General features: G+C 35.8%; 2 protein-coding genes across 2 annotated transcripts in view; one reads left to right on the top strand and one right to left on the bottom strand.

The window, feature by feature from the left end:
- On the top strand, positions 571–14,394 carry LOC109837206 (arsenate reductase 2.2-like). The gene is made up of 3 exons (XM_020405342.1): positions 571–708; positions 799–937; positions 13,902–14,394. Exons 1-3 carry the CDS (start codon positions 626–628, stop codon positions 14,070–14,072), a joined length of 393 nt encoding a protein of 130 aa, XP_020260931.1. The 5' UTR covers positions 571–625; the 3' UTR covers positions 14,073–14,394.
- The window catches only part of LOC109835903 (probable cysteine protease RD19D), a 9,909-nt gene continuing 8,241 nt past the window's right edge, over positions 14,783–16,450 (bottom strand). Inside the window, exons 2-4 of the mRNA XM_020403878.1 lie at positions 16,216–16,335; positions 15,864–16,107; positions 14,783–15,272 (exon numbers count right to left, since the gene is read on the bottom strand). Of these exons, the coding sequence (XP_020259467.1) occupies positions 14,998–15,272; positions 15,864–16,107; positions 16,216–16,335 (639 nt within the window). The 3' untranslated portion in view covers positions 14,783–14,997. The remainder of the gene's footprint in view (positions 15,273–15,863; positions 16,108–16,215; positions 16,336–16,450) is intronic.

Below are 16,450 nucleotides of genomic sequence, written 5' to 3' on the forward strand. Positions count from 1 at the left end.
CAAGAAGACTGGTCATTGGAAGAAAGACTGCCCAAAGCTCAACGAATGGATGGAGAATAAGCAGAAGGAAAAATGAAAGCAACAATTATCAGAAGCAAACATTGTTATATCGGATGGTAATATTTCTGAATTTTCTATTTATTCGCTTTCTATCAGTCCTACAGATAGCTATTCGAAGGAATCTGAATGGAGGTTGGATAGTGGTGTGACCTATCATGTGTGCCCTAGAAGGAAATGGTTCTTCAGTTTTAAGAAGCTGGATAGTGGTATGGTGTACGTGGCTGATAACCGTGCATGCCAAATCCTTGGGATAGGAAGAATTCGCATCAAGATGTTTGACGAGGCTGTTAGGGAGTTATATGATGTGAGATATGTACCTTCATTGAGGAATGACTTGATCTCGATTGGAGCTTTGATTGAAGAGGGTCTGAATGTTCGAATTGAGGATATGGTTATCAAGATTGTGGTAGACTCTGAGATTGTAATGAAAACTGGAATGACAAAGCCCTTCATTACAATCACGTGATTGGACAAGTTCAAGGGTGTTTTCTGTAATTAAACCATAAAGGTCCCGACCTTTTCCTCGCAAGACGCTTCAATCCCTCCATCGAGCGAGAGAAGCCCCATGGCGAGAAGCATCGCCTACGTCTCCCCTTCTCAACTGATCTCCATCAACCGATCCACAAGGGTAGCCATCGTCGACGTCAGGTGATTGAAAATTTCTCCAAAAACCCCAATTCCCCCCTTAATCCAATTTCTTCGCAATTATTTCGACAATTTCTTCCCCAATCCGTGAAGGGACGATGAGAGGAGCTACGATGCGCACATCGCCGGCTCTCATCACTTCGCCAGCGACTCGTTCTCGAAGAGGATGCCCGAGCTCTTGGAAGCAGTCAAGGGCAAAGACACCCTCGTCTTCCATTGCGCCCTCAGCCAGGTCAATTTCTTTCCCCCAATTTTTCTGCTATGATTTTTTTATAAAAAAATCTGGGTTTCATTTCTTTATCGTTTTAATCATGTGTTATTAGATTGGATTTGTTTCAGTTGGATTGGAAATAAGGGTTTTTTTGGGTAGTTGTGAGATTTAATGGGAGATGATTCCCCGTGATTGTTTGCTTTTATTATTATTATTATTATTATTATTTTTCCAATGATATATTGAATCTGCTGGTTATCTGCTTGCGTTGAGGATTGGCGATCAAACTATTGAATTTTGATTGTCTGTGGATGGGAGACATAACAATTAACAAATATGTTTATTTATTTGGGTTCTGGCATCTCAATTGGACTAATGAGCCATATGTTATGGGTTTGGCTTGATTCTTTTTTCTGGATGAAATGAAACATTCAATTTATGTAATAAAAAGTGGAGATATTTTTCTCATTACTTAGCCGTGAACAAGAAATTAAGTGGCGTGTGATTGGCCGGTTATGAATGATACGAACTACCTTAACTGGAATTCTCAAACGGCGAACAACCGATAATAACCACAAATAATTTCCCCTTCCTCGTGTAATCAGTAGAAACTATGTAGAAGTAAGATATTAAATGTAAGCTACTTATGAATCGAGTACCATACAATAGTGTGTTAAAACCTCACACCCATAGTTCATTTGTTGCCGGTTGAGTCGCAGGTAAATCATGCAGATTTATTTAAAATTTTGTTTAGGTAGCTTATGCTTACCTTTTATCACACACACGTATATGTATGTATGTATGTATGTATGTATGTATGTACGTACGGACGGACGTACGGACGTACGTACGGAGAGAGGAAACCGGAGAAGCACTGGCCAGTGCTTCTCCCCGTGATTTGCGTATGTATGTATGTATGTATGTATGTAGAGAGAGAGGAAACTGGAGAAGCACTAGCCAATGCTTCTCCCCGTGAGCTGCATTATAGCTGGCTTATTGTGATTCATCCAGGCGGGTTGATTTGAAAAAAACTATGCCATTTTATAATGAGCCCCTCAATCCCCCCTCCAAGACCCTTCAAATCAACCCCGTGACCTCTCAGGACCCCAAAACGAAGGCTCCCCAAAATCTTGATCTCTCTCTCCCCCCTCTAAGACCCTTCCTCCTCCGCAAGCCAACTCTGACGCTGCAGGTAAAATCTGATCTCTCTCTCTTGATGTATCTCTCTCCAGCTATCCTGCTCTCGATCTCTCTTTCGATACCCCTCAAATACAACCGAAGCCCTTCCCTCTTTGAGTTACCTCCTCCGCTGTCTCCCCCTCGCATTCGTTATGCTGCTCTAATCGTTAAAGTTCATCCCCCCTCTAACCCAACCCCCCCTCTCTCTCTAAGTGTATTATGCCTAACTAATAAGTTATCATTTCAAATTCATTCAAATTAACTATTTTAATTAATTATTGAATTATCCCCTATAGTTAATTGCTAATTTGTCTCTTCATGTGTCCTTATCTCAATTATATTAAGGTTGAAGTTTGATTCTTCAACGAGGAGAGAGAAAAGCACAAAATCCCCATGTCGCATAACTTCCATGAAAATTTTCAGGATTTTATTCTCGCACTTGATGTGATGACTTCCCTCTTTTATTTCTCTTATTACTTTTATATCTGGTCAGGTCCTTTGTTTGATCTCCATTTTTCTATTTTTTCCTTCAATTGATAACTGAATGATCTGGAAAAGATTTGCTGGTATTCTTACTCATTGAATTATTTTTTCTTAAGTTTCATTTTCTTACCAAATTCTTTTAGCACTTTCAGCTGTCTATATGCTCAAATCCTGGCTCATCATTGAAGCATGAATGTTGCATAGAACAATTTTATTGAGTAACATGACTGCAACACTAATTTAGTAATTTCATACTTTACATTATTTTGTTAATGTTAATCACTTATTTTTAGTTTACATCGAGCTCATTCATATGCTTTCTAGGTTGATTATAAACAAAGGCGTATACATTAATTCTTACTAATATATCCCATGATTAAGAATGGTGTGATGATATTTAACATCCACGGGTATATGTCTCTCTCCAGAATGTGGTACTCTTTATTTATGCGATTAGTGTTTTTCTTTATGCCAAATGGGAGTTAAATGTGATTAGCTTTATTAATTTCAGTTTCCCTCTTTCCTACAGAACAAGCATAGGAATGGGAGAGTTCGAAATGAGGAAAATTTATTAATTTCAGTTTCCCTCTTTCCTACAGAACAAGCATAGGAATGGGAGAGTTCGAAATGAGGAAAATAAATTCAACTAGTGTAGAGTTCGAAATACAGAACAAGCATAGGAATGGGAGAGTTCGAAATGAGGAAAATAAATTCAACTAGTGTAGAGTTCGAAATAGGAGATTAATGTGCTATTGAAAGTGAAATTACGGCCAATACTGAAAATGCTCCTAAACCACTACTAACAACTAAGAATGAAGTTTAATACTTATGAAGAAGCTTATAACTATTATAATTCTTATGCATTATTGACGGGTTTTGGAATAAGGAAGAGCACGGTAAATTACTCTCGCAAGATTAGAGACATGCTAGACAGAAAGTTTGTTTGTGATAAAGAGGGCTATAGATCTAATAGAGCCAAGATAGAGATACATTTTCGGCGAGAGACCCAAGTAGGATGTAAGACAATGATGCGAGTTAAATTATTGGAGGACAAATCATGGGAGGTCATGGGGTTTGTTGAAGAATATTCAAATCATGTGTTGAGTAGTCCATACAAAGCAAAAATGCACAGATCACATCAACAATTCTATAAACTCAAAGATGTAAAAAACTTATTGAGAGTCTGCGAGAAGAATGTATGCTTCCTTCCACTATTTCTCGCGTCCTTAATGTAACCAATGAAAGAGAAGGTAAATTAGTGACAGCATAACAGTATATTGATCATATCAGAACCCAAAGACACAATAATATTGGCCATGAATGCATATCTATCGTTCGACATTGGCAAAGTAAGACAGCGAATGATCGAGAATTTTATTTTGCAATAAAAGTAGACAGTAGTGGATAAACGAGGAGTGTTTTCTAGGCTGATAGAAGATCTAGAGCATTTTATTTGCAATTCAGTGATGTTGTGTTTGACGTGACATACAGAACTAATAAGTTTAGTCTTCTATTTGTTCCATTTACTGGTATGAATCACCATAGGCAGTCCACTTTACTTTGTTGTGCATTATTAGCCAATGAATAGGAAGATATTTTTTTGTGGTTATTTCAAGAATGACTAAAATGCATGCATGGGGTTGAACCAGGAGCATCTCACTAACTCATGAGCATTACAATGACTGCTCTAATTCACCCTTCATTGGATTAGAGAAGGAAGCAATATTGGGCGAAGAAGAAGAGGAAACAGAGAAAAGATATGACGAAGATATTTCTCCTTTTCTTGAAAAAGAGAAGACGAAATTGTTTTGCTATATAATTGCATGTGTATGTGTATGTTTGAAATTATATGACTTTTAAGGAATTAGTATGTGTATGTTTGAAATTCTAGCTCACCGGCTGGTGCACATCAAATACAGGTTTTGTTATATGGATTACAATCATAACAAGTTAGAGAACTAAGAAAGTAACATGCATCTCATAATATATGAACTGTCATTGATATGGTAAATAAGCATTCATCTGATATGTGCACATATTACTCTTAGTCCTACCAATGGTTGATAATAGACTAAGATCTCTGTCATATCCAGTAAATTTTTCAAAAACCTCGTCGTTCTCACTGGAGGAAGAAGGCAAGTAATCAAACTGCTCTCATGTGTTTACAAAAAACTTTCAACTCTGCTTCAATTGATTCCTCAAAAGGTGGTTGTTTACAAAATTCCTAACTCCAGACTCTGTACTTTAACATTTGATCACGTTACATTGTTCCACATATCAAGCGATTACTAAAAAAAGTAGCCTGGTTATTTACACCACCAACAACAAAAAGATGACATGCAGCAAACCACATAATCCTCTCAGGCACAAGCCTATTCATTCAGACAACTAACATTTCAGAAACTGAAGCCAATAAATTATATCACATAGTATTGTAATCACTTACAAACCTAGTTGAGAAACATACAACACATACCAACTAACAAATCACATCACATGCTTTTTACAATGGAGAAGGCGAGAAGCCAACAAATACTGCAACAATACATACTACAAACACTAATATTATAAAGACTGAACCTAATGCAAAAGCATAGATGGGGGAAATAGCAGTTTCCCTAAGTTTTTCCTTATCCTCATCCAGATTATGTCCCTCTGGAAATATTTGTTGTTGAAATTGAACTGGTGTCTGGACATGCCTTGAGCTGGATGCTGAATCACGAGCGATGGTGTGCTTCTCCCATTCAATCAAAGCCTCTCCGTACGTTACATACCATTTGTAGGAGGCATTTGGGAATTTATCAACTTGAGATTTACATTCCTCCCAATTATCAAAAATGCCACATCGTCGACCTCTCTTCACAATATAAAAACTCTTTCTTGTCATGGATAACCTAAAAATTTGTGCTTTAAAAAGAAATTATCAATAGATTATAAAACATTCATGCATGCAAAATCCATTGTATCACCACTAATACATATCTGCTATCCACATTATAATACACTTTGTATAATCAAATGCAAGAAGTTTGTGTGAAATAACAAATATTTCAAACCTTGATTCAGGTTCTAAAATAGCAAATAAGCTAAATTAGATGCAGGGATCATAATCGAAAAACATATATGAATATTATACTAACACTATAAGCATAAGAAATTTAATTTGATACTTACCTCATTCTCCGAAGAGCTAAGAAAAGGCCTCAAATCCAATTGTAACGGGTACTCCACAAATTTATCAATCTTGTAAATGCCAAAAGAACAAACCTTGAATCTCTTAAAGTTAATACTAAGAACTTGAGGAGCTTCAAACAATTTGATTTGCTTCTCAACAAATACTTTATCTTGGCACACTTCACATGAGAACTTATTATGTGGATCATCTAATATCTCAATTTTAGTAAATGATTCTAAAGTATCTATAAGAGTGAAAATTTCTGCATTATCAATCTCTAAGTTGATATCTATAATAGACTCTTAAGTATCAGTAACATGAGCACAATTGCAACAACAAATATGAAATCAAAGAAATGCATGATTCAATCAACAATGAAGAAAATAATATTTGAAGAAATTGAAGATTGTATATAATTATGAAGGAACCTGGCTCTTAATATGACCACCGAAGATTTGAATGATAGGAGTTATGCTCAGAATTAAGAGATTGATGCAGTTTGTCTAATAAGCAGCATAGGAATTCATGAGCAACTTGAGGAGCATAGGGTTGATTTGAAGGGTCTTGGAGGAGGAAACCGAGGGGCTTATTGTAAAATGGCATGGCTTTTTTCAAATCATCCCGCTTGGACGAATCAGAAGAAGCTAGCTGTAATGCAACATATATAGAGGAAACTGGATGCGCATAATTCCTATGCTGCTTATTAGATAAACTGCATCAATCTTTTAATTCTGAGCATAACCCCTATCATTCAAATCTTCGGTGGTCATATTAAGTGGTCATATTAAGAGCTAGGTTCCTTCATAATTATATACAATCTTCAATTTCTTCAAATATTATTTTCTTCATTGCTGATTGAATCATGCGTTTCTTTGATTTCATGTTTGTTGTTGTAATTGTGCTCATGTTACTGATACTCAAGAGTCTATTATAGATATCAACTTAGAGATTGATAATGCAGAAACTTTCACTCTTATAGATGCTTTAGAATCATTTACTAAAATTGAGATATTAGATGATCCACATAATAAGTTCTCATGTGAAGTGTGCCAAGATAAAGTATTTGTTGAGAAACAAATCAAATTGTTTGAAGCTCCTCAAGTTCTTAGTATTAACTTTAAGAGATTCAAGGTTTGTTCTTCTGGCATTTACAAGATTGATAAATTTGTGGAGTACCCGTTACAATTGGATTTGAGGCCTTTTCTTAGCTTTTCGGAGAATGAGGTAAGTATCAAATTAAATTTCTTATGCTTATAGTGTTAGTATAATATTCATATATGTTTTTCGATTATGATCCTTGCATCTAATTTAGCTTATTTGCTATTTTAGAACCTGAATCAAGGTTTGAAATATTTGTTATTTCACACAAACTTCTTGCATTTGATTATACAAAGTGTATTATAATGTGGATAGCATATATGTATTAGTGGTGATACAATGGATTTTGCATGCATGAATGTCTTATAATCTATTGATAATTTCTTTTTAAAGCACAAATTTTCAGGTTATCCATGACAAGAAAGAGTTTTTATATTGTGAAAAGAGGTCGACGATGTGGCATTTTTGATAATTGGGAGGAATACAAATCTCAAGTTGATAAATTCCCAAATGTCTCCTACAAAGGATATACAACGTACGAAGAGGCTTTGATTGAATGGGAGAAGCACATCATCGCTCATGATTCAGCATCCAACTCAAGGCATGTTCATACACCAGTTCAATTTCAACAATAAATATTTCTAGAGGGGCATAATCTGGATGAGAACAAAAAAAAACTTAGGGAAACTACTATTTTCCCCATCTTTTTGTATTAGGTTCAGTGTTTACGATATTAGTGTTTGTAGTATGTATCGTTGCAGTATTTGTTGGCTTCTCCATTGTAAAAAACATGTGATGTGATTTGTTAGTTGGTATGTGTTAGATATTTCTCAACTAGGTTTGTAAGTGATTACAATACTTCAGTTTCTGAAATGCTGGCTGTCTGAATGAATAGGCTTGTGCCTGAGTGGATTATGTGATATGTTGCATGTCATCTTTTTGTTGTTGGTGGTGTAAATAACCAGGCTTCTTTTTTTAGTAATCGCTTGATATATGGAATAATGTAATATAATCAAATTTTAAAAAGTACAGAGACTGGAGTTGGGGATTTTGTAAACAATCACCTTTTGAAGAATCAGTTGAAGCAGAGTTGAAAGTTTTTTGTAAATACATGGAAGCAATTCGATTACTTGCCTTCTTCCTCCAGTGAGAACGACGAGGCTTTCGAAAAATTTACTGGATATGGTAGAGATCTTAGTCTATTATCAGCCATTGGTAGGACTAAGAATAATATGTGCACATATCAGATGAATGCTTATTTACCATTTCAATGACAGTTCATGTATTATGAGATGCATATTACTTTCTTAGTTCTCTAATTTGTTATGATTGTAATCCATATAACAAAATCTGTATTTGATGTGCGCCTGCTGGAGAACTAGAATTTCAAACATACACATACTAATTCTTTAAAAGTTATATAATTTCAAACATACACATACGCATGCAATTATATAGAAAAACAACTTCATCTACTCTTTTTCTACAAAATGAGAAATATCTTCGTCATGTTTTCTCTTCTTCTTCTCCCAAGATTGCTTCCTTCTCTAATCCAATGGAAGGTGAATCGGAGCAACCATAACCTCTTGCAGCACAATCGTCGCGCCATTGTAATACTTTTGAATTAGTGAGATGCTCCTACTCTCCACAACATGACCTAGCTGCAAATTTCATGACAAATAACGACCAAAATCAATTCAAGATCGTGAGATATAGCAACATTGTGCTGTGAAGTTTCATTATGTAAGAATATATTCACCAAATTAGTGCTCTGTGTCTATGTAGGCATGGATACCCATCTCATCTTATTTCCTAGGCAGAGTTAAAATGTGATGAAATGATCTTATGAATTTCAACAATAACTTTACATGAATTTTAACAATTTTCGTACTTGTTCTCTTTCATTGTATCAATAAACTCAACAATAAGCAGGTGTAAGGAGAAGGGTGTAGAGTTGATGTCACTGGAAAATGATGGCTAGCTCTCTTTGAATTCAACAAGAAGAAGACGACTCACAGTCGGAGTTAGCATAACTTCGGCCATACATGCTACATATGAAAAAAAATATTAATTATACAAAGGCAAGTTGACTTTACAGCTAGTTCTATAATGCCCAAGTTCACCACATCTGCTACATATACGTTTTTTTTTCTTTCTTTTCTTGTGCTTGTTCTAAACCTGACTGGATTCTAGTAGCATTGCGTGGACGACCTTTAGTCTTTGCAGATCCATTAGGATCACGAACTGTAATCGAAGGAATGTGCTCCATTGTATGTGAAATGAGTGCGATAATCTGAGGAATATCCGCCATTTGAACTTGAGTTTCTTTAACTTCTTTTTCAATTGACTCTATGAAATTTGTTAGCACATCATCTTTTTCAATCTGAGGAATAATGAATCCATTTGTCTAACCATCATTAGCGACAATATATGTCTACATACAATACCATTGGTTTCAAACAAAGCACAAGTGCAAATGAACTGCAAAAGACTGGACTGTTCATCAGTAACCACCTCCTATTTTTCTCTATCTGTAAACTTACAGATCTTGTATTCAACAATGTCCCCATTTTTTTTAATTTTTCGCAAAACTCTGTACCAAATCCTTTGAATTCAGTTTGGAACACAACAAACATATTGCGTGTATACATTTCTCCAACTTGGACCTTAATTGGATGTCCAAAGAACATGACAGGCTTTGTGTTAAGACTCGTAAAATCTTCATGGGCTTCACTTAAGTGACGATGAGTTACTGCTTTTTCATATTGTATCAAACTCTTGTAATTGAGTCTGTGAGTTAACATACCCATCAAAATAAGAATTAATACTTTTACTCCTTTGGCTCGATCTTATTCCAGCAAAAAAAGTGTCCTTCAAATAACATGTCCCCTAATGTTCTCGACATTTGTAAACTGTTTGCAACCATCCATCCCCTTCTTCATTTATATCAAACTTCTCCTTCATCTCAAGTTAATATCATTCACACTGTTCAATTAAAGAACTATATACCATAAGCCCTAATACCTTTGAAATTGTTCACCATAACGATCCCAAAGTAGGCAAATAATCAATAATGTGCTTTTGCATGTGTCAATAGCAATAATGTGTCTTATCGTTGGAAACAGTGAGTGAATAGCATTACACATTGCTCTATCCTGATCTGTTATAGTAGCACATGGTTTAACCCCATGCATGCATTTCAATCATTCTTAAAATAACCACAAAAATGTATCTTCCTATTCATCGGCTAATAATGCACAACCAAGTAAAATGGACTGTCTATGGTGATTCACACCAGTAAATGAAGCAAATGGAAGACTGAACTTATTAGTTCTGTATGTCACGTCAAACACAACAACATTACTAAATTGCAAATAAGATGCTCTTGATTTTCTATCAGCACAGAAAACACTCCTCATTTATCCACTACTATCTACTTCTATTGCAAAATAAAATTCTGGATCATTCGTTGTCTTACTCTGCTAATGTCGAATGATAGATATGCATTCATGGCCAATATTGTTGTGTCTTTGGGTTCTGATATGATCAATGCACTGTTGTGGTGTCACTAATTCACCTTCTCTTCCATAAGTTGCATTAATGACGCGAGAACTAGTGGAAGGAGACATACCTTCTTGCAGGTTCTCAATAAGTTTTTTACATCTTTGAGTTTTATGGAATTATTGATGTGATATGTGCATTTTTGCTTTGTCTGGACTACTCAACACATGATTTATATGTTCTTCAACAAACCTCATGACCTCCCACGATTTGTCCTTTAATAATTTAACTTGCATCATTATCTTACATCTCACTCGGGTCTCTTGCTTAAAAGGGATCTTTATCTTGTCTTTTATTAGATCTATGACCCTCCTTATCACAAACAAACTTTCTGTCTAGCACGTCTCTAGTCTTGCGAGAGTAATTTACCATGCTCTTCCTTATTCCAAAACTCATCAATAATGCATAAGAATTCTAATAGTTATAAGTTTCTTCATAAGTATTAAACTTCATTCCTAGTAGTGGTTTAGGAGCATTTTCAGTATTGGCCGCAATTTCACTTTCAATAGCACATTATTCTCCCATTTCGAACTCTACACTAGTTGAATTTATTTTCCTCATTTCGAACTCTCCCATTCCTATGCTTGTTCTGTATTTCGAACTCTACACTAGTTGAATTTATTTTCCTCATTTCGAACTCTCCCATTCCTATGCTTGTTCTGTAGGAAAGAGGGAAACTGAAATTAATAAGTTTTCCTCATTTCGAACTCTCCCATTCCTATGCTTGTTCTGTAGGAAAGAGGGAAACTGAAATTAATAAGACTAATCACATTTAACTCCCATTTGGCATAAAGAAAAACACTAATCGCATAAATAAAAAGTACCACATTCTGGAGAGACACATATACTTGTGGATGTTAAATATCATCACACCATTCTTAATCATGGGATATATTAGTAAGAATTAATGTATACGCCTTTGTTTATAATCAACCTAGAAAGCATATAAATGAGCTCGATGTAAACTAAAAATAAGTGATTAACATTAACAAAATAATGTAAAGTATGAAATTACTAAATTAGTGTTGCAGTCATGTTACTCAATAAAATTGTTCTATGCAACATTCATGCTTCAATGATGAGCCAGGATTTGAACATATAGACAGCTCAAAATGCTAAAAAATTGGTAAGAAAATGAAACTTAAGAAAAAATAATTCAATGAGTAAGAATACCAGCAAATCTTTTCCAGATCCTTCAGTTATCAACTAAAGGAAAAAAAACAGTTATCAACTGAAGGGAAAAAAATAGAAAAATGGAGATCAAACAAAGGATCTATATAAAGGTAATAAAAGAGGGAAGTCATCACGTCAAGTGCGAGATCAAAATCCTAAAAATTTTCATGAAGTTGTGCGACATGGGGATTTTGTGCTTTTCTCTCTCCTCGTTGAATAATCAAACTTCAACCTTAATATAATAGAGATAAGAACACATGAAGAGACAAATTAGCAATTAACTATAGTGTATAGTTCAATAATTAATTGAAATAGTTTAATTTGAATGAATTTGAAATGATAACTTATTAATTAGGCATAATACACTTAGAGAGAGGGGTGGGTTAGAGGAGGGATGAACTTTAACGATTAGAGCAGCATAACGAATGCGAGGGGAGACAGAGGGAAGGGCTTCGGTTGTATTTGAGGGGTATCGAAAGAGAGATCGAGATTTTACCTGCAGCACCGGAGTTGGCTCGCGGAGGAGGAAGGATCTTGGAGGGGGGAGAGAGAGATCAAGATTTTGGGTAGCCTTCGTTTTGGGGTCACGGGGGTTGATTTGAAGGGTCTTAGAGGGGGGACCGAGGGGCTCATTGTAAAATGGCATGACTTTTGTTCAAATCAACCCGCCTGGAGGATGAATCAACCAGGAAGCAGCTGCTGATGCAGCACACGGGAGAAGCAGTTGGCAGTGCTCTCCATTTCCTTCATATATATATATATATATATAGTAATTATATATATATATAATATTATATATATATATAGTATATATATATATATATATATATATATATATATATATATAATATGAGGGTTAATGGGGCATCTTGTCATAGGCAGGGGATTCCCTCCTTGGACCGCCTCTAAAATCACATGGATAGCCGACATTATGGAGAACCCACTCTGTATGAACTTGATCTACATATTCTAAAACCCCAACACACCCAAGTTTGGGCTGAATCCGTCGATCGTTTGACCCTCCATCGAGTCATGTGAAAGTTCTATTCCATTCAAAACCGTTTAAAATTGATACGAGTGGGGATGAAGGCGGTCAAACGACGACGGCGTTCACCCAAACTTGGGGTGGGCTGGTTTAGCAACTATGTAGATCAAGCTTCAACGGAGCCGGATCATCCACCAATGACTCCGCTCAATCATGTGATTTTAGAGGGTTATAGGCAGGCAAATCCTCCTATGCACAAGGATATCCCATTTAATACTCCTCTCTCTTCCTTCTCTCTCTCTCTATATATATATAATATATATATATATTATAATATATATATATATATATATATATATATATATCATATATATGACTTGGCGTGTTTGCGGGGAGGGCGGGGCAATTAGGGTAGTATGGGTGTCAACAAAATATATGGCGTCCCTCATAGTGTTATCATACGTAAGTTCTTTTTTCCCCATGCCCTCTTCATGAATGAAACTTCATGAATCTCCTGATGTTTTGTTAAGTTGGAATGCAGTTTCACGAATCTGCAGATGCCAAGAGCAATTCACTGACACACTCTGCAAACGAGACAATTAGATTCTGTAAACTAGATTCAGGATAGGTTTCCTGATTAATCGTATCATCTATATAATCACTACTTTTCACTCTCGCTACATTGCAGCTTTACTTCCCTCTCCACTTATTGTTCTCCAGATTAGAGGAGGGAGGTCCCTCTAGAAATGGGAACATTTCTTATTTTTATGAAATGAATTGGATGACTGTGTATGGTTGTCTCCCCTGCAGAAGAAGATAAGCTAAAATTCTACCACGTCTGATCTAACTATTGTTATTGTTCTTCTGAATATAGCATTTGAAAAAATATATGCTAAATTTTGTAAACCCTTATTTTCATCTCCTTCCTATCACTTGACCCAAAAGTTCACAAATTATTTCTTTTCTTGTTATCTTCCCTTCTCACTCATTAATCAACTAACTGTGCAGTTTCTTATATGTTTCAGCATTTTAAGTTAGTATCATTACCTAAACTCATATTAATTCTTCTGAAATTGGCTAAAGATGGTTCTCATTTGCAATACTGCAAGATCAAGGTTTCCCAATCTTCCCCAGCTTGTGTTATTTTCTAGCGAATTTCTTCTTGATATCCTTTATAGTCGGAATAATGCACAAGCAAGAAAGAAGTTTACTTTTGAATTCCTCTTTCTGAATTCCTTTTTTTTTAACTAATCAGTAATCTCTCCTTGGTTAAAAATAATCATGACAGATACTTAAATTCTTTGGCTTATGAATCTCCTGTTCTTCTCCAGGTAAGGGGTCCAACTTGTGCACGGACGTTTGCAAATTACCTATCAGAAATAAAAGGCGATGCAGGGATCAACAAGATTATGGTATTGGACCACGGTTTCAACGGGTGGCATGCCTCTGGTAGACCTGTTTGCCGATGCACCGACATCCCTTGCAAAGGTGAAACTCTATGAATGCACGGTTGCATTTCGTAATCCTTCCTGGGTTAATTATCAGCTGAGAAATTCAGAGAGGAGAATTACCAAGTTCATCGATATAGTTATACAGTTGTACCACACATTGAATTACCAATGTACGCAGCATGCTAACTTTCCGTTGAGATTACTGGGAAATCTCGCGTGCTATTTGAAAGATTGTATGCAAAGGAGAAGTTATTCTTTCTTCATTTCTATATCTTTAGTTTATTTTCACTAACAGCATACCCTATAAGGCTTTAAGGATGATATTATCATTAAAACCAACTTCATATCTACTTAAGCTCAATTTTCTGCCGTCTTCATTGCTTGTCTAAGTTTGTATGAGAAGTTATTCTTTCTTCATTTCTATATTTTTTAGTTTATTTTAACTAACAGCATACCCTATAAGGCTTTAAGGATGATATTATCATTAAAACCAACTTCACATCTACTTGAGCTCAATTTTCTGCCGTCTTCATTGCTTGTCTAAGTTTGTATACAGGTTCTTTGTGACTGTATCTTTAAACTTGCTTCTTGGGGCTGTTTTTTTGCTGTTTCCTCTTGCACCTTGATGTTTCTTTCCCGGCGTTCATTTTTGTCCCTCTTTCTTTGAATTGTTAGAAGAAACACAACCAACAGACCATCACATATTCTGGCGTTTTCTTTGAATTGTTAAAATTGAAAAACAACAAACAGATCATCACTATTCGACAGCGCAACCAATGCGCAACTTAGAACGTGTCCGAGCAACCTACAGATCATCACATATTCAACAACGCAACCAATGCGCAACTTAGCAAATGTATCCGAGCAATAACACGATACTGTTTCACATACACAAGATCTACTTCAAAGTTCCAACGGTAGCTACTAGCTATAGCTTATGTTTACTTACCATGAATCTCTTTCTGATTTCTTTTCCTTAGCCTTCCCAAGTGGTGGATACAGCAGAAACCATAGTGTTCATCCCACACATTTTATGTCCCCTGCAAAGCTTATAATAACCGTCCTCTCCCCAGTGCTTTCCCCATGAGTTCTTAACAATCCAATATGGTTGATACCCGAGCCTCAGAATTGAAAACCCTTTTGCTCCGTACCCGACGAGTAACACGCCATGGTTGATGAATATCTTTGGGCATATTAGAGGGCAGGATACACCCCCAATGTATGTTTGCATGAACGCTGCATTCAATCCCACTGCAAAAATAAATTCACAGAAGGAAGAGAATGAGTAGCAAGCAGTATCGATTTTAGATTTAAAGGAGAAAGTATATATCTCCAGTTTATATCTACTGTATAGACAATGCATCAAAGAATGTCTTACCATTACGTAAGTGCGCTACAGGGATAATATCCGTTCAGATTACAAGAAACTACTACATATATTCCATGTTTTTCAGAAAAAAAAGAAAGAAAAAAAAGAGCTCATTCATCTAAGAAAATCGACAAGAAACGAACTCATCTGTTATGAAATGGAGTTTGGTTCATCAGACGTCTACGTGTCCTTATTGCTAATTTTTATCCAAGAACTGACTTCTATCCATTGTGTTTCTTTTTTAATTACCACATATAAATTTGTAGATTCAGCGTCGTCTCTTTAAGTCAGACATCTATCTCTATCCTAAGTGCAATGCCTGCTCAGATGAGTAAAACTCCGATGTGAAATTGACAACTGCAGAAATCAACGTAAATTAAGGGATTTTCTATTGAACTTTATTTTCAGATGAAGACTTTATTTTAAATTACGGTAGTTTCTCCTTCTCGCTTTAAGGATAAAAAAATGCATACTCGCAAGAGGGCCACGCATGACTAGATTTGCTGCGATCTGCTTCTCATCAAAAGGTATCTTTGTGAAGTTGGCCACTCTAACTGCGATTTTATCTTTGTCAAACTTGCATTCCCCTTGTTTTCCAGTATAAGGGTATGTCTTCTCCTCTTCTAAACCTCCAGATTTCATCAAGTAATTGTATGCATTGGTCATTAGACCGCCACCACAACCATTGTTACAATCCTCCTTAGCCACTGCATCACACTTCAATATGTACATGGGAAAATAATATCAACAAGTATCATTTGAATACAAGATTATGAAATGTTAAATCTTAGTAGATAACAAAGAATGCGATGAAAGAAATCAAACCGTGTGATCACAGTCGACAAGCTGCTGCTCACTGAGGTTTAGAAGTTTGCCTGTTGCAATGAAATGGGCCCCTTCAACTGCTCCGGTTGTGCTAAACGCCCAACAAGAACCACAAACTCCCTACATCAACATTTAGGAGTACATTCAGTTTCCGAGACACAGAAATTTACCTGGTAAAGCAATAAATTTCTACAAGAAGTACCTAGACCTTCATACAACATAAACCGCCATGCTA

Source organism: Asparagus officinalis, chromosome 4 (assembly GCF_001876935.1).
Source record: "Asparagus officinalis chromosome 4, Aspof.V1, whole genome shotgun sequence".
Classification (NCBI taxonomy): Eukaryota; Viridiplantae; Streptophyta; class Magnoliopsida; order Asparagales; family Asparagaceae; genus Asparagus; species Asparagus officinalis.